Genomic DNA, 20938 nt, shown 5'->3' with positions numbered 1-20938 from the left:
TGGCACGGCTGATGTGGACCGTGGGCTGCTTAATTGATTCTGTCAAGCCAACTCCTATATTCAACACCTAGGCCTGCCCACCGTCATGCTTCTCCAATCCCATCCCTCATATCTACCACTGATTGTATCTGTCTGGCGAGTCGTTCATTTCCTGGGCTAGATCCCGAGACAGCCTTAATGTCCTCCGTAAGTATTCTCCCGTTAGCTGCCTAATGTGTCTGATTAATGTGCCTCTGGATCCTCCTGGACGTTTATGATATCTTGAGGGATGAGTGTGACAGAGACTGTATAACTCACAGTGAAGTGGTCACTTCCCTCCAGTCTTCTACAATACCAGCCTTCCCGTGTCAGCCTACTGAGGAGGAGGATGGTGAGTGTGTACGTTAAAGTATTGATTGTGAGTTAAGATGGCTGATAATGTGCCACTGGGGGCCAGTGTTAGTCCGTGTAATGTGTTAGGATGGCTGGACTTCATCTACCATGTCCTCCATAATTGTTTCTGCTCAGATTATTGTGAATTAGAGAAACTGCAGCAGGCAGTTTACCTTGGCTGTCAAGTGCCATAGTGTTGTATGTGAATCAATCCCAGCACTCGGACAAGCTGTTAGGACATGTTGCTGTCCTCCACACTCACCCCTGACAGATGTAGGTTTAATATAATATCGCAGACAGTGATTATCTTTGCGGCCAAAGCACTGCTGTGAATCATAAAGTGTTGCATTGTGTGTGTGTGTGTGTGGGGGGGGGGGGGGGGGGGTACATCAAATGGTACTTGAAGAAATGTTGCTTAGTGTCATTTTGTTTATCAGTGATGTTAAAACCGTGATGTGCTATGCAGACCTGTTGTAAAGTTTCAACTCTAGTGAAATGGCTTTGACATTGTCTGTCGAAGGCACGTTACTCCAGAGAGAGAGAGAGAGACTTTTGACTTTTGGTCTTTCTTTATTGAAACATTCTCAATTCATTTAAAACTCACCCCCCCACTCCTAAAATAAAAAATAAAAATATATCCTGTACTGCATTCATGTACCATACTCAACTTTCCATCTACCACATGATACAAATCACCATACACAAAAACCCTCTCCTACAACCGTATATCCAAAACATCTTCCCCAGCAATACAGACAGCCCCCCCAACACACCATATCTCCTCAAACATCTCCACACATTTGATCATTTTATAGAACTCAAACTCAACCCTGAGGCGCGCAGAGACCATCCCATTAAACAGTAGTAAAGGGTCTGTTATCCCCCCACCTTTAACCCTGTTCCTCCTTGTTAGCCAAATAGCTAACTTTGCCTGAGCAAACAGAAAATTCAACAAAACACATTTTTCTTTCTCCTTACTCGAATACCTGTATCCCATTATAAACATCCCAACAACAAAAACCACCCCCAACCTGTCACACAGACATTCCAACAGAGACATTAAAGGCATTAACCTGGTGCACACAGAAAACACATGAATCACAGTTTCTTTCATTTTACAGAAAAGACACCCCTGCCCAATTCCCGGATCAACCCGTGCCAACCAGCTGTTAGTGGCCAGGGCTCCATGAAGAACCCTCCACTGGAGGTCCCCTGACCTCTTTGGTACTGGGGGTTTATAGAGCGCCCTCCATCTAAAACCCACCATACTCTCCGCCCCACATACCCCCTGCCACTGATGTGCCTTCACTCCTGTTAGGCTTCTAATGCTCCTAACCTTAACGCAGAGGTTGTAGAGGGCTTTACCTCCCACCCCCTCAAACTCCCCCAGGCTCGGAGTGTTAAAATCTAACAAGTCCTCCAGACCCCCTTGCCAGTCTCCAGTCTCTGTCGTCACCTGCAGTGGCGGGAACATTGGTGGCCCCTCTCCCTTTGGCCTCTCAAACACCCCCCTTACCGGCTCAGACAGTGCCTCCTGGACCTCCTCCAGGAATCTCTCCAGCAGCCTAAGAGACGTTATTCCTGTTTGTTGCGCCAAGACCTCCGGGGTTTTCCACCCCTCCTCTCCCAGCAGTCTCAGGTCACCCAGCCTTTGTAAACCCCCTGCCATCAGTTGCCTCTGCAGGGTAGCCGACTGAATCGATCTCAAAGGGATGACTGGGTTGTGGAAGATAGGCTCCTCCCACACCCACTGCCCAGGCTCCACACCCCCTTCTCGTGTGGGCCTTAGCAGCTGCCAGGCCCTCAGCACCGCAGAGTAAAACTCTGAGAGACCTGCTGTACTCAGCCTCTCCAGCTTCATGAGGAACAGCTGCCGGTCCAACCCTAATCCGCCAGCTCTCCTCAGCAGCGCGCATGCTGGTTCCCTCCAGCCAACATCAGTGTGGTACAGCAGTCTCTGCACCGCCTTTAGTCGGAAAGCAGCCATCCTGCTCTCCAGTTCCACCAGGCCCTGTCCTCCTTCGTGGACGTTCATGTACAAAACTGCTGCCTTCAGCCAGTGATGTCCCGACCAAAAGAAGTCCACCAGCTTGCGTTGCAGGTCTGCAAGCAGACCGGCGGGGGGGTTGAGGACAGCCAGTTTATGCCACAAGGAAGATGCCACCAGGTTGTTGATTATCAGCACCCTCCCTCTATATGACACTTGGGACAGGAGCCACCTCCACCTGGCCAGTCTTGACACCACTGCCTGTGACAGCCCCTCCCAGTTCTTGCTGACCCACCTCTCCGAGCCCAGGTACACCCCCAACACTTTAAGCCCTTCACAACCCCACTGCAAACCCCCTGGAAGCAGAGGAGGAGCCCTATCCCCCCATACCCCACATAACAGAGCTTTACTCTTTCCCCAGTTTACCTTAACTGATGAAGCTCCCTCGTACACCTTCAGACTGGTCTCTAGTTCCTGCATATCTTGCCCATCCCTGACCATCACAGAAACATCATCTGCATATGCTGAGACTGCTATTCCTGTCACCACATCCATGCCTGTCCAGCACACTCCCCGCAGTCTCCTGCGTAGCAGTCCTAAAAAAGGCTCAATGGCTAGTGTGTACAGCTGCCCAGATAGAGGGCATCCTTGTCTAATGCCCCGTCTCACCCAGACTGGAATACTGAGCCCCCCTCCCACCTTAACCATACATGACGCCCCAGCATACAACAGCTTCACACAGGTCACAAAACTCTTCCCAAACCCAAACACAGACATCACATTAAACAGATACTCATGATCCACTCTATCAAAAGCCTTCTCTTGATCTAAAGAGACCAGTCCAAAGTTCACATTAGAACCTCTCGACAAGTCCAACATGTCCCTAATCAAGAACAAGTTGTCAGTGATTGAGCGTCCCGGTACACAATATGTCTGGTCCTTGTGTATTCTAGAGTCCAGATGGGACTTCAGTCTGTTAGAGAGGACCTTGGCAAAAATCTTGTAGTCCGCACAGAGTAATGCCACAGGCCTCCAGTTCTTAAGTTCACACAAGTCCCCTTTTTTAGGCAGGAGAGTCAGAGCCGCCCGACGGCAGCTCATCGGCAACTCTCCTACCCCGACGCATTCACGCAACACGCAAAATAAATCCTGTCCAATTGTTCCCCAGAATTTTTTGTAAAATTCCACTGGAAGTCCATCGACCCCGGGTGCACGACCGGGGGACATCTGGGTTACTGCCTCTGCCAGTTCATGTGACAACAGAGGAATGTCCATTTCATCCCTCTGTGCCCGAGAGAGCTTAGGGAGTCCTGCGAACAAGACCTGAGCACACATAGGATCACACATTTCTGCCCTATACAATTCAGTATAAAACTCCACAGTCCGCTCCCGCATCTCCCCCACCACAGAGGTCACCCGCCCATCAGACAGCCGTAGACAATGCATACCCTTGGCTTCACTGCTCTGTCTTTCCAAACCAAAGAAGAAGGAGCTGGGGGCATCCATCTCCTTGAGCATGGAGAACCTAGCTCTTACAAGTGCTCCCTTTGCTTTAACCTGGAAAAAACTGCCCAGGTCCCTACGTAATTCGGCTAAGTTAGCCTGGAGGCCTACATTGCCTTGCCCCACCATCTCTACCTCCATCTCACTAATACACCGCTCTAGTTCCCCCAATACTCTCCTAGCCTCTGAGGATGAGAGAGCAGTATACTGTTGACAGAAAAGCCGAATTTGCACTTTCCCCACATCCCACCATTGACTCAGAAACTCATACTCCTCTCTTCGCTGCCCCCATCTTTCCCAAAAAGTCTGGAAACCTGAGCAAAAAGTGGCATCTTGTAAGAGCTTTACATTGAACTTCCAATAAGATGCCTGCCGGGGCCCTGGTGAAATAGACAGCCGAGCCATGGTTATGTGGTGATCCGAAAACCCCACTGGGAGAATGGTAGCACCCAGCAGCCTATTGCTCTGATTCCTGGACATGTAAAAACGATCAAGTCGAGCTGCACTCACCCTAGCCCCAAAAACCTTCACCCACGTATACTGTCTTGTGTTTGGATGTTTAGTTCTCCAAACATCCACTAGGTCAAACTGATTAAAGATATCCCTTAACACTCCCACTGACACTGAATGAGGCTCTTCCCCATTTCTGTCTTTTGTAAAATCCATTGTACAGTTCCAGTCACCTCCGATCACCAGCGGCTCCTCAGGCGCTACTTGTGAGAGTTCCTGTCTAAGACTCCCAAATAGAACCCCTCTTTCTCTCCCTGTGTTAGGCGCATACACATTTATAAAGACAAAACACATGTTGTTAATTTCTGCTTTAACAACAAGCAACCTACCCCTACACACCTCCTTTGAGGAGCAAATTTTTACAGCCAGACCCGGTGCAAAAAGGACTGCCACCCCTGCACTAAGATTTGTCCCATGGCTCAACACACTTGCCCCTTTCCACCAGAGCCCCCAATCAACTTCATTCACCACATCACTATGCGTCTCCTGCAGAAACAACACCTGTACTTTTTTTTGTTTTACATATTCACCCAACACACTCCTCTTTCCCGCATCTCTGGCGCCATTTATATTGAGCGAGCCTACCCGAAGAGTCTCCATAAGAAGTGGGAGAAAAGCCAGCAGAGAAATAGACCAATAGCAAAGCTCAAAAAGCCTCAGTGTCAGTAAGAAATTAAACATTTAAACAGTGTCTGAAGGTAAACCTTTACGCACTGTTGTGACCCACTTCCTCAACCTAAACCGTTTCCTGGGTGAGAGGACACCATGCCCCTCATTTCGCATAGCATGTTGTACTGATCTTACAAACTTTCTAGGATCAGGAAAAAAAGCCTCAAGATTAACTTTTTTCCCCTTAGTCTCATTCAGGAACCTTGTCAGTTCTCTCAACGTGTACTTAGACCCCTCTGGTTGACTGGCTGTCAGCTCCGGGCCAATTGAAGAGGAGTCTGAAAAAAATAACTCCTCATCCTCTTCCTCAGACTCACTTTCCTCCTCTTCTCTATCTCCCACCCTGACCACCTGCCATTTCTCTCTGGTTAGGGCCTCACCCACAGCAACAGGCAACATTTCCATGGTGCCTTTGTCCACACCCTTTTTCCTTTTCGTCTTGACACCCTCCTCCTCCCCCCCTAATCTCTTACACTTCCCCACTATACTCTCCTCATCCACTAGAATAACCTGACTAGACGCAGTATCATCTGCACCACCCTCCATAGCATGACTAGGGCCAGCCTCAGCTACACCACCCTCCATAGCATGACTAGGGCCAGCCTCAGCTACACCACCCTCCATAGCATGACTAGGCCCAGCATCATCTGCACCACCCTCCATAGCATGACTAGGGCCAGCCTCAGCTACACCACCCTCCATAGCATGACTCTGCCCAGCATTATCTGCACCACCCTCCATAGCATGTCTAGGCCCAGCCTCAGCTACCCCACCATCTCTAGCCTGACTAGACCCAGCCTCTGCTTCTCCACCATCTCTAGCCTGACTAGACCCAGCCTCCACTACCCTACCATCTCTAGCCTGACTAGACCCAGCCTCTGCTTCTCCACCATCTCTAGCCTGACTAGACCCATCCTCCACTACCCTACCATCTCTAGCCTGACTAGGCCCAGCCTCATCTACACCACCATCTCTAGACTGACTATGCCCAGCCTCTGCTATCTGCATCTCCTTACCCCCTGCATTTTGACCTCGATTTCCCCCATTTGCGCTTGTACCCTCACCTTGTCTATGGCCTTTATGTGGGCACGCAAAACTCTTGTGCCCCAAATCCCCACATTCAAAACACCGTAGACTATCTGTGCTGGCAAAACCGGCATAGAGCCCCTCCCCATGCCTCACTTTAAAATGCACATTTAGCTGTTGCTCATTGTTGTTCAGAAACATAAACACTTGCCTCCTGAACGAAACAACGTGCTTAACGGCATCTGCCTGAAAACCTGCTGACAGTACACGGAAACCGCTAGCAAACTTACCAAAACGACTCGGCTCTTTCCTAATTTGATCATCCGTAATAAACGGAGGCAAATTTGCCACTACAACTCTTGTTGAAGTGGTAGAGAGGTGAAATTGACACCAACACATCCCTTGCAAATATTCCGCTAGCAATTAGCCTACCGACCAAATTTGCCCTTTTCATGAACACAACCACAGCTTTGTTCATTCTAGAAGCAGAATGTATAAACTCAGCTCCTACCTGTTCACCGACCGCGAGCAGAACCTCCTCCACTTTAACTCCATTCTCAGGAACACACCTGAATCCATGCCGTATCGACAGTGTCTCCTCCGCGCTAGGCTGAGAAGCCATTGCGCACACTACACCTTCCAACCCCCAGGAAAGTTACTCTGTCCTCTTCCACCCTAACTGAAAAAAAACTTTTGATACCGCTAAAAACAAATATTGCATTAACCCTCCACCATAGAAAATAACATGTAAATAAAAGAATCAAGAAAGTTAGTTAGGATAGAGCTTTCCACACCAAACACTCAAACTCCAAAAACTCCCAGCATGCACCGAGAGAGAGAGAGAGAGAGAGAGAGAGAGAGAGAGAGAAGAACAATAGAGCCTGATAAGAAGTGAGGACTCCTTTGACATCTTTATCAGTCCAAACAGACTCACACATCAAGCTCTGACAGAGCAGAATCTGCTCAGTCTGTTGTGAAGAAGCAGAGTTTTAATAACTGTATTAGAAACCAGTAGCAATACAGCAATGCTGCCAGTCTTTGCAATAAAACAATTACATCATCATCATCCTCTTCATTATCAGTTGTAGAAATAGTAGTCCTAATATGTATTGGTTTAATACATAATTACTATTCCCCAGACCAGGAAGAAACAATACGACATAGTGTGGTGGGTTCACCTTACAAAGCAGCATGCTGAGCGAAGATATCCAGTGGTAAGAAATCCATTTGAGAATTGAAGTCTAAAGCAGTCCTTTGAAGGAAGCTCTGATAGTTGACTGTAGCCCTTGGGCTGCCCTACAGTGTACCCCAGACCTCCTTAGAAGGATTCATGTCAGGGAGAGCAAAAAAGTAACAAAGGCTTGAAACCCAGAAAGGCTTGTGCTTTTGTTTGGTGAAAGTGAGGGAAGGACATGAGCAACAACAGGAGACATTGAGCAGGTGGGAGTCTGGGGTTCTATAGCTGCCTCAGACGAGCAGTGATGCAGGGAGAGGAGAGTTCGGGAAGAGCTGGGTATCTGTCACACAATCCCTTTTCTTTAAAGACACACTGTACGTTCTGTGAATGATGATTGCTTATTCATCTCTTATATCTGGCAATAAAGAAGCAACTTGGAAATGGGAAAATATATTTTATGATTTCATCTCAATTCATCTCATTGAAGTAGTAAACTGCTAACGGGAGCTTTCTCAAAATACCTGCTTTCAAAATAGATCAATTCCCTACTCTGTATGCTTTTAGAAGTGTGTGAGTGTGTGTAAGTTTGTGGCTGGGCAGGTGTGTGTGTGTGTGTGTGTGTGTGTGGGGGGGGGGGGGGGTGTTCGATGCACTCCTGTAACTGCCGGCCACCCTTCTGAAGGCCCTTTGAGGTTTTGTGTGTATTTGTGGTGCTACATGGCTACATCATAGGGCTTTAAGAGAGGGAGGCTGAGTGTGGATCAAAGAGTAGTTGCTAGTGAAGGAGCGAGGTCAGCCAGCTAAAGCAATGAGGAGCTGTGAAGCCCTGCTTCTTTCAATGGCATGCAATTGGCCCAGTGATTTCCTCTAAAAGGCCATTTATGAAACAGATGATTTTGAGTTTGTCATGTTATCAGCGGTGACCTGCCTTCCTCTCTCTAGCTGCCATCTGTTGGTGCTGCATTTAGCCCCGGGGCATATCTAGGTCATCTAGGAGGCTGCTTTGCAACCCTCTATCCACACATTCAAAGATGTGCCCCTGCCCTCTTCTCTCCTTTTGTAGTTGGGAATAAATAGAAGGGATGGCAATAAATAATGCTGAGGGACACAACACTTTATCTGGCCTATAGTGCATCTCATTCTGTAAGGGTCGAGATAAAATACATCCTACAGTATAGTATAGTACAGTACAGCACAGTTTGGAAAGTGTGTGTGCGTGCCAGCATTGTCCGTTGAGTTGGGTTTGGCTGGTCCGGATGGTGCTGCTTTGTCTGGGTATCTCCTTGTGATACTTACACATGCTTCTCTCCCCCTCCTCTCCTATTCCTGTCCAGGTGTCAGACAGGTGTGACTATGTGTTTGTGAATGGGAAGGAGATGAAGGGCAAGGTGGGGATGATGGTGAACTTCACCTACAGCTACCTGAGTGCTCAGCTGGAGATGAACGTGTGGATCCCACGGCTGCCCCTCCAGATCGAGGTGTCTGACACAGAGCTCAGCCAGATCAAGGGGTGGAGGGTGCCCATCATGGCAAGCAGCCAAAGGTATGTGTCCCTCTTCCCCTTCCATAGAATCACATAGGCTCTTATTCATGCATGCTGTCCTAGCCAGATAAGTGGACAGAACATGGGAAATGGGGATGATTGAAAGAGCATGCACAACAGCTCTTATCGTAGACATAAGATACCTTGTTCTGCACTTTGTATGAACACGATTAATATATAAATGCCTGCCATATTTATCTCCAACCAACATGATTTTCTGGCAGTATAGGATCTTGTTGTGTGCTATTGACAAATACATCATTTGTGTCAAAGTTGACATCAATTTAAAATGTCTTAGTTATTAAGTCCCCATATGGGGATGCCAAAAAGTCCCACCTGTTTGCTCTCTGTTTCGACTCTCTAAGAGGAGCTGAATTGAAGTGTGAGGTTTCAGACCCCACATTTGCATAGGGAGTGACGTGTCATGTTTTCTGGCCTATCCAGACAAAGAATGAAATGATCTCTTCCACTGAGCGAGTGAGCTCAGCTTGAGAGACATCAAATGAACGGTGACCGTCTAGCGAGTCCAGACATTGTGGTTTCATCTCACTGGGATATTCTCAGCTGGATTTAGAGCTCTCAACATGAAACAAATAGTAAATAATTTAATATAATTTAAACAAGAGCACTTTCTCTTGATCACCTGCTTAAAGCTGAAGTTGCAAGGAGTTTGACCACATTTTAATGTTGTCTTTGTACCGCTCAGTGGACGCTTAGGAGACAATTAGCTGTCAACAGTTATATCAAATAGTGCCAATACTGTCACTAAGTATGATCATATTTATTTTACAGTTATAAGAAATGTGACATTTTATTGTAAGTTGTTTATAATTTGTTTGTTACTATATTTAGAAAGCACTTCAGTAATTTCAAGCCTTATTGACAAACTTTTGTTGTATAGGAAAACAACCATGCTTGAGCTTGTGTCCTCAAAAGTTAGTACACCTCAGCAATTTATTAAAAAATACCAGAAAGGTGAGTTCCCGAGCTTTCTAAAGCTATGCAACATTACCAGTTATTCTTTATAGACATCATAAAAAATGATTATGTTTGAGTATGTCTATTTAGGCAGAAATCTAAATGTTGTCCTATCATTCAACTTGAAGTGCAATGTTGTTTTTAGAATTGAATGACCCTGTACCAGTGCCTCTTGCCCCTCTATATTAAGTATATTCTCCTGTGTGTAGTATTGTGTACAGTGGGAGCTCTGATCACACTGACTGTATTGGATTGCCGTCATGGTGGGCTCACACAGGGTAATGAGGGCTGTGTTGTGTTGGACACAACTACCATGGTTGCTTCTGGCTCACTGCAGGGCCTGAAATTATTAGAGCTGTCTGAAGGTTACCCCTCTCTCCCCCGAGGCCTCGTCTCCAATAGCACCTTACCCACCATTCTGCTGGCCTCACACTCTTTGACACCCATCAATGGAGGGAGCAGACATAGGTCAACATACTATAATTAGTACTGGACATGTTCACTATTGGACCTGGTTTGAGTCCCCTCTCTCACCTGCCAGCCTGGACATGAAGGCGTCTGGCTCCTTTATAATTAGCTGTTATCTTATTCAACATTTTCACTAACTGAGGTGAGAGTCATATAGTTTGGATTTGTGGGGGCTTGTTGTGTTATGTTGTTTTCCTATTGTGTGTTGGTATGCCCCTATCAGCAGGGACAGTCCATTTCTGTTGTACTTGTTGATGAGTGTGTTTGGTCTGGCATGGAAGCTGACAGACCGCTGGGAGTTTGTTTCCTCCCTCTCCTCCTCTCATCTTTGTTTATCAGGGAATAACAGGCGTAACCTTGCAAAATAGCGGGGTGACTGGTGACGAGAGCGGGCACCGGGCACACGTCCACAGTCCAAGGAACCCACAGAGCACGGGCCCATTCAGAGCCTCAATACCAAGAGAAGGGACCTGCCTTCGTCAGATAGGCTGCTAAGTGAGCCACAGAGACAAGACAGAGAGAGAGAGAGAGAGACCATTGGGATCCAGATTATGTGTGTCCAGTCCTGGGAGTGGGATGCTTGCCAGAATGCTAGCTCCACAGTCTTGCATTTGCGGGGTTTGCCTCCCCCTCCCAGCAGCCCCAATCAAAACATGGACAAGATAAGTGTTTACAGGCAGGCACATGAATGAATTCCCCTCGCTCAGGGATACAAGTGTGCTCTCTGTGAGGGATGTGCAACATGTCATGATGATTTTCTTCTCATGGCAATGTTTCCTTTGTTCCGGGACCGGGTAGCGTTTGTGAAGGGTTCTTATGTTCTGTTTTAAGAACATCTGCATGTTTCTTATTATATAAGTGAGTGTATGTTGTCCTCAAATGCTGAACTTGCCAAAACAATGTCACTAACTGTCCTCTTTCGACATTACAATTTGGACACGGTCTCTCCCCCGGGGGGAGAGATGTGTTGGCCAGAGAACGGATCTCTCTTGCCTGTCTGACTGCCTGCTCCCCGCCTGCCCTGGTCTGTCTCTCCCATTCTGGTACAGGTGCACTCTCTCTCTCCCCATAGTTTTGCTCACCTACATCATATTCATACATCACTGACTTCTTATTGATCTGCTGTTGGACTAGTTGATTAGTGACTCTTAGGACAATAAACGTACATGTTGCTGTTGTTCATTTTGCTGTTGTCTACCCTTGGCTTTTACAATGTTGGTGATACTTTTCTAACCCATTGCTCTATGAATGACAAAATATATGACTGTTTCTCCCTCGAGTTTTGTGAGAAACCCCACGCTTGCTCCTAAATGCACGTGAGAACTATGCACATTTCTCTCAAACAATATGGGAGAAATCGGACTCTTGCGCTCACATGTCAGGACTGTTCTCTTGGTACTTAACCAGTCAGGACTATTATCTTAGTACTTAACCATGTCTCTCGGTTTTACACATCTCCTGAAATATGTTACGTTAAAGATTCTGGTGACTATGGATTCTCGTTCAAGTGCTGTCTGTAAAATCCAAATGTTGTAACCCTCGACCTAGACTTGCCATTATCTTGCTGCTTCTATGGTCTGGAAATGTGCAATCTAACCCATGTCCTGACATTCTTACCCCTGCCAAATTAAGTAGTCAGAGTGGCCTGAAGTTTTTGCATATGAATGCAAGAAGTCTTCTGCCGAAGCTTGATTTTGTGAATATATGGATAAAAACTGCCGACCATGATGTATTTATGCTTTCTGAAACCTGGCTACAAAAATCTATTACAGGCAAAAAATAGTGGCATAAATGGTACAATGTTTTTCGTACAGATCATAAATCTGAGGGTGGTGTTGCTGTATATGTAAAAGACATGTTCTCAGTGGTCATTCTGACTTCTGTTACTAAACTTAAGCAATTTGAATATCTGTCTTTGAACCTAAACCTTGGCTCATCTTTAAATATTGTTGTATCTTGTTGTTATAGACTACTGTTGGCTCTCTGGATTGTATTTTCGAATTGTTATCACAGCATGTCAACTCTGAGTTTGTCTGGATGGGTGATCTGAATCAGGACTGGTTGACATCTAGCTCTGATCAACTCTAAATTATATGCAATACCTATAATCACACTCAGACTGTCAACTAAGTTGAATATAAAATATCCTCTGAAATCCTCTTTGATTGATTTGATCTTAACCAAAACTCCTCATCGTTTTAATGCTTCTGGTATTTTTGCAAATGACATAAGTGATCACTGTGCTATTGCCTGTGTGAGAGATGGTAAAATTCCTAAGAAATCTCCATGTCATTATGAAAAGAAACAGGAAGCAGTTTGATATTCAAGGTTTTATACATGATGTATCTGGCACTGAATGGAATAGAATGGAATGAATCCCTGATGTTGAACTACCCTTTTCCACAACACATTCCAGGATGTATGCAATAGTCCCTTTAAATAAATGCAGGATTAAAGGCAAAGAGAACCCTTGGTTTACTTACTAAAATCATAAGGGAACAAAATGCTATGTGGGCTAAAGCAAGAGGGACTGCTTCGGCAGATTATTGGATGGCTTTTAAATGTCTTCGAAATATGGGTTTGGCTATGATCCATAAATTGAAAGCAGACCACTACCTGAAAACTACTTCAGATCATTTAAATAATCCATCCAAATTCTGGCAAGTAGTGAAGGGTTTGGAGTGCAAAAAAGATACACAGCTTCCCAAACAATTGTTGGTCGACACACAGATTGTAACTGAGAGAACTTCCGTTCTGAAAGCCTTGAATCAGCATTTTTTTTTTTTATAGATGCAGGCAGTTTATTTGAAAAGGCCAAAGGTATAATTGAGCCCCCTATGAATTTACCTGACACCCCTGTGCACTCCTTCACCAGGTTCTCCTTTTCATCCTTCTCTGTTTCAGAAGTGTGTAAAGCCCTGAAAGAAATTGTTGGAAAGAAGTCCCCTGGCCCTGATGAACTAGACCCCCACTTCCTGCACCTAGCTGCAGACATCATTGCTCCCCCTTAACATGTATTTTTAACCTCACGCTTGATGTTAAGGAAATCTCCATGTTATGGAAATCTGCTTTCGTACGGCCTCTCCTGAAAGGTGGAGATCCTTCACTACTTGACAACTTCAACCCAAATAAAAATTCTCTGTATTGTCAAAGGTACTGGAGTTCTTAATTATTAGGCAGCTAAAGGCCTACTTCCAAGAAAACAACATCTAAATAGAATGCAATCAGGTTTTAGGTCTGGCAGCACTGTTTCAGCAACATTGAAGGTTTTAAATGACATTCACTGTGCTCTTGACAAGAAGTTACATTGTGTGTCTGTCTTTATTGATTTGTCGAAGGCGTTTGACACCGTGGACCATGCTGTGTTAGTGCAAAGGTTAAAATGTTGTGGAATTACTGGGCATGCTCTATATTGGTTTATAAATTACCTATCAAATCGCACACAAAGTGTATTGGCAGATGGTTGTAAATCTGAGTTCATAGAGGTGTGCTTAGGTGTTCCGCAAGGTTCTATTTTTGGCCCACTGTTGTTCATTGTGTATATCAACAACATTGGGGATCTTATTGAAACAGCGGATGTTCATTTTTATGCAGATGATACTGTTCTTTATTCAAGAGGTAGTAGTTTATCTTTAGCTTTTGAAAATGCCCAAAGAGCATTTAACATCATACAACAGAATCTGTATGATTTAAAGCTCGATCTAAATTTGTGTAAAATAAAATGCATGGTATTTTCAAATGCCAGGCATGTTACTAATCATGTCATTGCTACAATGGCTGGACATACTATAGAAAGTTATAGCAAGTTAAAGTGTACACATATTTAGGTGTGTAGGTTGATGATAAGCTGAGCTTCACTGTGCATGTAGAGAACTTGATAAGGAAGCTCAAGCTGAGAATAGGATTTTATTACCGGCTTGTTTTTCTTTGGAGGCCAGGAAAGAGCTGGTATGATGTACATTACTGGCGGTTCTAGATTTTAGTAATGATATATATATGCAGGCCTCAACCACTACCCTGAGAGCACTTGATTCAGAGTATCATGCAGGTTTTTCGGGTTCATTACAAATCAAAAACGTCTAACACGTCATTGTGATTTCTACAGCGCTGTGGCTGGTCATCATTGACCTTGCGTAGGCTTAAACACTGGTATACACTGATTTATAAGGCCATATTGGGTAAAATGGCATTTTAATGCCAGTTCTTTTTTAATCAGGTCGGTAAATTATGGTCCCATTCTCATTTGCTTCTAACAGTATCAAAAATTAGAACAGGTCATGGTAGAAAGAGTTTTAGTTACTCAGCTCCGTGGTCCTGGGATTCTCTCCTGAACATTTTAACATTTTATGATCTAGTTTGATCTAGTTGGTGGAGTTTAAACACTTGATCGATGTATATATCATAGAAGAGTGTAATTGTCTTTAGGACAGCTGTTTTTTAGTCAAGACTTTCGTGTTTTTTAACGTTATTGTTGTTCTGTATGTGTGTTTATAGTTTTGTTAGTGTATGTAAGTTGTTTCGCCTGAAACGTTGTTCCCCCTGCTGCTATTGGACCAGGTCTCTCTTGGAAAAGAGATGTTATCTCAATGAGAAAAACCTGTATTAATAAAGGTTCAAATATATATAAATAAATAAGCGGCTGGTAGTCTAGCAATTAAGAGCTCTTTCCCCAATCACATCCTCACTCTGCACCAAGCACATCCTCCTACTGCCCCAATTCCATCCTCACACTGCCCAATCACATCCTCACACGGCCCCAAAAAACATCCTCTCTTTTCCCCAATCACATCCTCACTTTGCACCAATCACATCCTCACTCTGCTCCAATCACATCCTCCCACTCTGCCCCAAACACATCCTCCCACTCTATCCCAATCAAATCCCCCCACTCTGCTCCAATCACATCCTCCCACTTTGCCCCAAACACATCCCCCCACTCTGCCCCAATCACATCCTCATACTGCCCCAATCACATCCTCACTCTCTGCCCATACTCTAGACTGGAGCTAGTCACTATCCAGACCCGGGTCCTAGGAGCTGGAAGACCCTCACTGTAGAGAATATGAGTGGATGAAATTACAGTAATTTGTCAATAAATTAGATAAGCTGAACCATAACCACAGTTAAGTTGGAAATGTCACTCTACAGTGTAAAAAAAAGGCAGACAGGCTTTTGCAGTTCTTTATTCACTTTTCTTTTCGTATTATTTCTTACTGAAGACTAATTCCTTGATTTGAGTGCTTGTGCATGTGAAATAACCCTCGTCCTGGGCTGATCTCTAACACTCTCAGCTCGCGTCTTCATCGCCAGACCCTAAATAGAGACAATGAGAGAGGATAATCACAAGAATAACATTTCAAGTGAATAACTATTTTCTCTCCCATCATGATATCAAACCTTGTGTGTGTGTGCATGTGTGTTTGCGTGCATGTGTGTCCGTGCATGTGTGTGTGTGTGTTTATGGCACGGACATGAGGTGATTAGGTGATGAGGCAGCAGGACAGAAGAAGCCCTGTGATTATTACACTGTTGACGACTCACATTCTTTCTGTGAGATGTTACCCCACTCTTCCACCAAGGCATCTGCAAGTTTCTGGGGGGAATGGCACTAGCCCTCACCCTCTGATCCAACAGGTCCCAGACGTGCTCAATGGGATTGAGATCCGGGCTCTTCGCTGGGCATGGCAGAACACTGACATTCCTGTCTTGCAGGAAATCACGCACAGAACGAGCAGTATGGCTGGTGGCATTGTCATGGCGGAGGGTCATGTCAGGAAGAGCCTGCAGGAAGGGTACCACATCAGGGAGGAGGATGTCTTCCCTGTAATGCACAGAGTTGAGATTGCCTGCAATGACAACAAGCTCAGTCTGATGATGCTGTGACACACCGCCTCAGACGGACCCTCCACCTCCAAATCAATCCCGCTCCAGAGTACAGGCCTCGGTGTAATGCTCATTCCTTCGATGATAAACGTGGATCCTCCCATCACCCCTGGTGAGACAAAACCGTGACTCATCAGTGAAGAGCACTTTTTGCCAGTCCTGTCTGTTCCAGCAACGGTGGGTTTGTACCCACAGGCTACGTTGTTGCTGGTGATGTCTGGTGAGGTCAGCTGTCCGTCCTGTCTCCCTGTAGTGCTGTCTTAGGCGTCTCACAGTACAGACATTGCAATTTATTGCCCTGGCCACATCTGCAGTCTTCATGCCTCCTTGCAGCATGCCTAAGGCACGTTCACACAGATGAGCAGGGACGCTGGGCATCTTTCTTTTGGTGTTTTTCAGAGTCAGTAGAAAGGCCTCTAGTGTCCTAAGTTTTCATAACTGTGACTTTAATTGCCTACCGTCTGTAATTAACAACCGTTCCACAGATGCATGTTCATTAATTGTTTATGGTTCATTAAAAAAGCATGGGAAACAGTGTTTAAATCCTTTACAATGAAAATATGTGAAATTATTTAGATTTTTCCTAATTATCTTTGAAAGACAGTGTCCTGAAAAAGGGACATTTCTTTTTTTGCTGAGTTTATTTATCTCACTAGAAGTGTGCTATGTATCTATGACATACAATTACTTGTTTAAAGCAACTTTACAGGTGAATTCCACGAAAGCAAAATTGTAACCTTGTACAGTGCCTTGCGAAAGTATTCGGCCCCCTTGAACTTTGCGACCTTTTGCCACATTTCAGGCTTCAAACATAAAGATATAAAACTGTATTTTTTTTGTGAAGAATCAACAACAAGTGGGACACAATCATGAAGTGGAACGACATTTATTGGATATTTCAAACTTTTTTAACAAATCAAAAACTGAAAAATTGGGCGTGCAAAATTATTCAGCCCCTTTACTTTCAGTGCAGCAAACTCTCTCCAGAAGTTCAGTGAGGATCTCTGAATGATCCAATGTTGACGTAAATGACTAATGATGATAAATGCAATCCACCTGTGTGTAATCAAGTCTCCGTATAAATGCACCTGCACTGTGATAGTCTCAGAGGTCCGTTAAAAGCGCAGAGAGCATCATGAAGAACAAGGAACACACCAGGCAGGTCCGAGATACTGTTGTGAAGAAGTTTAAAGCCGGATTTGGATACAAAAAGATTTCCCAAGCTTTAAACATCCCAAGGAGAAGACTGATCAGAGATGCAGCCAAGAGGCCCATCATCACTCTGGATGAACTGCAGAGATCTACAGCTGAGGTGGGAGACTCTGTCCATAGGACAACAATCAGTCGTATATTGCACAAATCTGGCCTTTATGGAAGAGTGGCAAGAAGAAAGCCATTTCTTAAAGATATCCATAAAAAGTGTCGGTTAAAGTTTGCCACAAGCCACCTGGGAGACACACCAAACATGTGGAAGAAGGTGCTCTGGTCAGATGAAACCAAAATTTAACTTTTTGGCAACAATGCAAAACGTTATGTTTGGCGTAAAAGCAACACAGCTGAACACACCATCCCCACTGTCAAACATGGTGGTGGCAGCATCATGGTTTGGGCCTGCTTTTCTTCAGCAGGGACAGGGAAGATGGTTAAAATTGATGGGAAGATGGATGGAGCCAAATACAGGACCATTCTGGAAGAAAACCTGATGGAGTCTGCAAAAGACCTGAGACTGGGACGGAGATTTGTCTTCCAACAAGACAATGATCCAAAACATAAAGCAAAATCTACAATGGAATGGTTCAAAAATAAACATATCCAGGTGTTAGAATGGCCAAGTCAAAGTCCAGACCTGAATCCAATCGAGAATCTGTGGAAAGAACTGAAAACTGATGTTCACAAATGCTCTCCATCCAACCTCACTGAGCTCGAACTGTTTTGCAAGGAGGAATGGGAAAAAATTTCAGTCTCTCGATGTGCAAAACTGATAGAGACATACCCCAAGCGACTTACAGCTGTAATCGCAGCAAAAGGTGGCGCTACAAAGTATTAACTTAAGGGGGCTGAATAATTTTGCACGCCCAATTTTTCAGTTTTTGATTTGTTAAAAAAGTTTGAAATATCCAATAAATTTTTTTTTTTTTATTTTACCTTTATTTAACCAGGCAAGTCAGTTAAGAACAAATTCTTATTTTCAATGACGGCCTGGGAACAGTGGGTTAACTGCCTGTTCAGGGGCAGAACGACAGATTTGTACCTTGTCAGCTCGGGGGTTTGAACTCGCAACCTTCCGGTTACTAGTCCAACGCTCTAACCACTAGGCTACCCTGCCGCCCCAATGTCGTTCCACTTCATGATTGTGTCCCACTTGTTGTTGATTCTTCACAAAAAAATACAGTTTTATATCTTTATGTTTGAAGCCTGAAATGTGGCAAAAGGTCGCAAAGTTCAAGGGGGCCGAATACTTTCGCAAGGCACTGTACAAGGTTACAATTTTGCTTTCGTGGAATTCACCTGTAAAGTTGCTTTAAACAAGTAATTGTATGACATAGATACATAGCACACTTCTAGTGAGATAAATAAACTCAGCCTTGTTTTCACATTGCAATAAATATTCTCATTGAGACACAGTCCATTCTTTGAGAAGATGACTGGTTGCTTATGGCAACTTGAACGGGATTTGCTGTCAGTGGGTGGGTGTTAGATGTTCATGTTACACTTAGTATGTTCATCTTAGACATGTCCAGCGTTGGGGTTAGTTTAGGCTTTCATGTTAAAAGACTGCCTCTGTTTGTGATGGCAGGTCTGCGCGGGACAGTGATGATGAGGATGATGAAGACCGGAGAGTGAGGAGCTGCACATTACAATACCAGAATGCCATGGTTCGAGTTTTGACACACTTTGTGGCTGAATCTACCAACCCACGTGGTCAGCCTGCCTTCATGCTAGGCAGTGATTGGCAGGTGGACATCACTGGGCTGGTGTGGGACTTCCTGAAGGTGGAGAACCCACAGATAGCTAAGCTTCAGGACAGACGTATACTGGTGGGACTGGACATGGGGATGACCACCATCCAGGTACGCTGTATATCTGTGCATGTGTGTTATAATCAGCAGTTTCCATTTAATGGCAGAGCAAAAATTAACAGAGCAAGTGAGTTAGGAATGAGGGAGGATGGAAGGAATTTGAAAATATAACCGTAAAACATCCCTCTGTTTTAATAATAGGGCTGACAAATACCTTATAACAGTCATCTTAAGTCAGTTATAACAATGTGATGGGAGGAGATAATATCTATATTTCTGTTTCACCAACATTTTCCTTATCACTGTACAGTCAGCCAGGCAGGTTGTTATCAATGGTCCCATGTCCCCAGCTTTAGTCTGTGGTGACAGTAAATGGGGCCTCACTCTGTTGCAGAAAGAAAGGAGGTCATCTCTCACTAGCAGGGCCCCTTCATTTGTCAGCCTCCGCTGGCTAACTGGATAAACAGCAGTCCGTTAATGATGTCTGTGTGAGACTGATCAGCAGTCTGACAGTGTGGACTCATCCATCTGTCTGCAGGCAGACGTGCCCTCATCTCCACACTCATCCATACCCGTCCCCTGGCTCCCGCCTCCCGTTAGGCTGGGCACAGAGGAAAACACCCTCCAGCCCAACAGTGGAAAACAGCACGAGATGAGACAAAACTGTGAAAAACGTTCTGTTTGTCTGTCACACCGACTACCTCACAGAGAGCTGGTAATGGGTTTCTGTGAAAGATCTCATTTATTTTCAAAATGACATTAATGAAATTAGATTTGCACTAATTAGATTACCAGGAAAATTCCATTAACAGCTGAAATTAGCACTTGATTGGTCCTTGCCTACCTCCGTGTGAATGATGGTGGTTTTCTGTCCACACCAACATTTGATGAACGTTTTATGAACAAACACCTGGCAGTGAATACTGGAAGGGCTTGTTCACGTCATCCCAATTACTGACAAATAACTAAATATATATACTCATCATTGTAATTGGAAGCCAGCATAATGTTGGAAGGCATCAAGGTCAGAGCTGAGAATCACTGCAGGATTTACAGAGCATCCTAAAATAATGTAATAACAGGCTCCCTACCTAAACAAGGTAATGTGGTTGCGTGACAACACAGTGAAGGTGATGTTTGATGTCCACTCAGCCGTGAGCACATGAATATGAATGAGTGTGTGGCATTATACTCAGGAGTATACCAGCCTTTTATATACAGTGCATTCAGAAAGTGTTCAGACCCCTTGACTTTTTCCACATTTTGTTATGTTACAGCCTTATTCTAAAAATAAAAAAACACTCATCTATCTCACACAATAATCCATAATGACAAAGCAAAAGCAGGTTTTTAGAAATGGTTGCAAATGTATAAAATACAAAAAACTGAAATATCACATTTACATAAGTATTTAGACCCTTTACTCAGTACTTTGTTGAAGCACCTTTGGCAGCGATTACAGCCTTGAGTCTTGTTGGGTATGACGCTACAAGCTTGGCACACTTGTATTTGAGGAGTTTCTGCATTTCCTCTCAAGCTCTGTCTGGTTGGATGGAGAGCATTGCTGCACCGCTATCTTCAGGTCTCTCCAGAGATGTTCGATCAAGTCCTGGCTGGACCACTCAAGGACATTTAGAGACTTGTCCCGAAGCCACACCTGCATTGTTTTGGCTGTGTGCGTAGGGTTGTTGTCCTATTAGATGGTGAACCTTCACCCCCAGTCTGTGGTCCTGAGCGCTCTGGAGCAGGTTTTCATCAAGGATCTCTCTGTACTTTGCTCTGTTTATCTTTCCCTCGATCCT

At 44.7% G+C, this 20938-nt stretch overlaps 1 protein-coding gene across 1 annotated transcript in view; it reads left to right on the top strand.

Moving 5' to 3' along the window:
- Window positions 1-20938, top strand: part of LOC139410863 (transmembrane protein 132C-like) — a 212956-nt gene that overhangs the window by 187260 nt on the left and 4758 nt on the right. Inside the window, exons 6-7 of the mRNA XM_071156463.1 lie at window positions 8579-8787; window positions 18914-19187. Coding sequence (XP_071012564.1) covers window positions 8579-8787; window positions 18914-19187 — 483 coding nt within the window. The remainder of the gene's footprint in view (window positions 1-8578; window positions 8788-18913; window positions 19188-20938) is intronic.

The sequence above is a fragment of the Oncorhynchus clarkii genome, chromosome 6 (assembly GCF_045791955.1).
Source record: "Oncorhynchus clarkii lewisi isolate Uvic-CL-2024 chromosome 6, UVic_Ocla_1.0, whole genome shotgun sequence".
Lineage (NCBI taxonomy): Eukaryota > Metazoa > Chordata > Actinopteri > Salmoniformes > Salmonidae > Oncorhynchus > Oncorhynchus clarkii.
The sequence above is the reverse complement of the archived record's forward strand: the minus strand, read 5'-3'. Positions and strand labels throughout refer to the sequence as shown.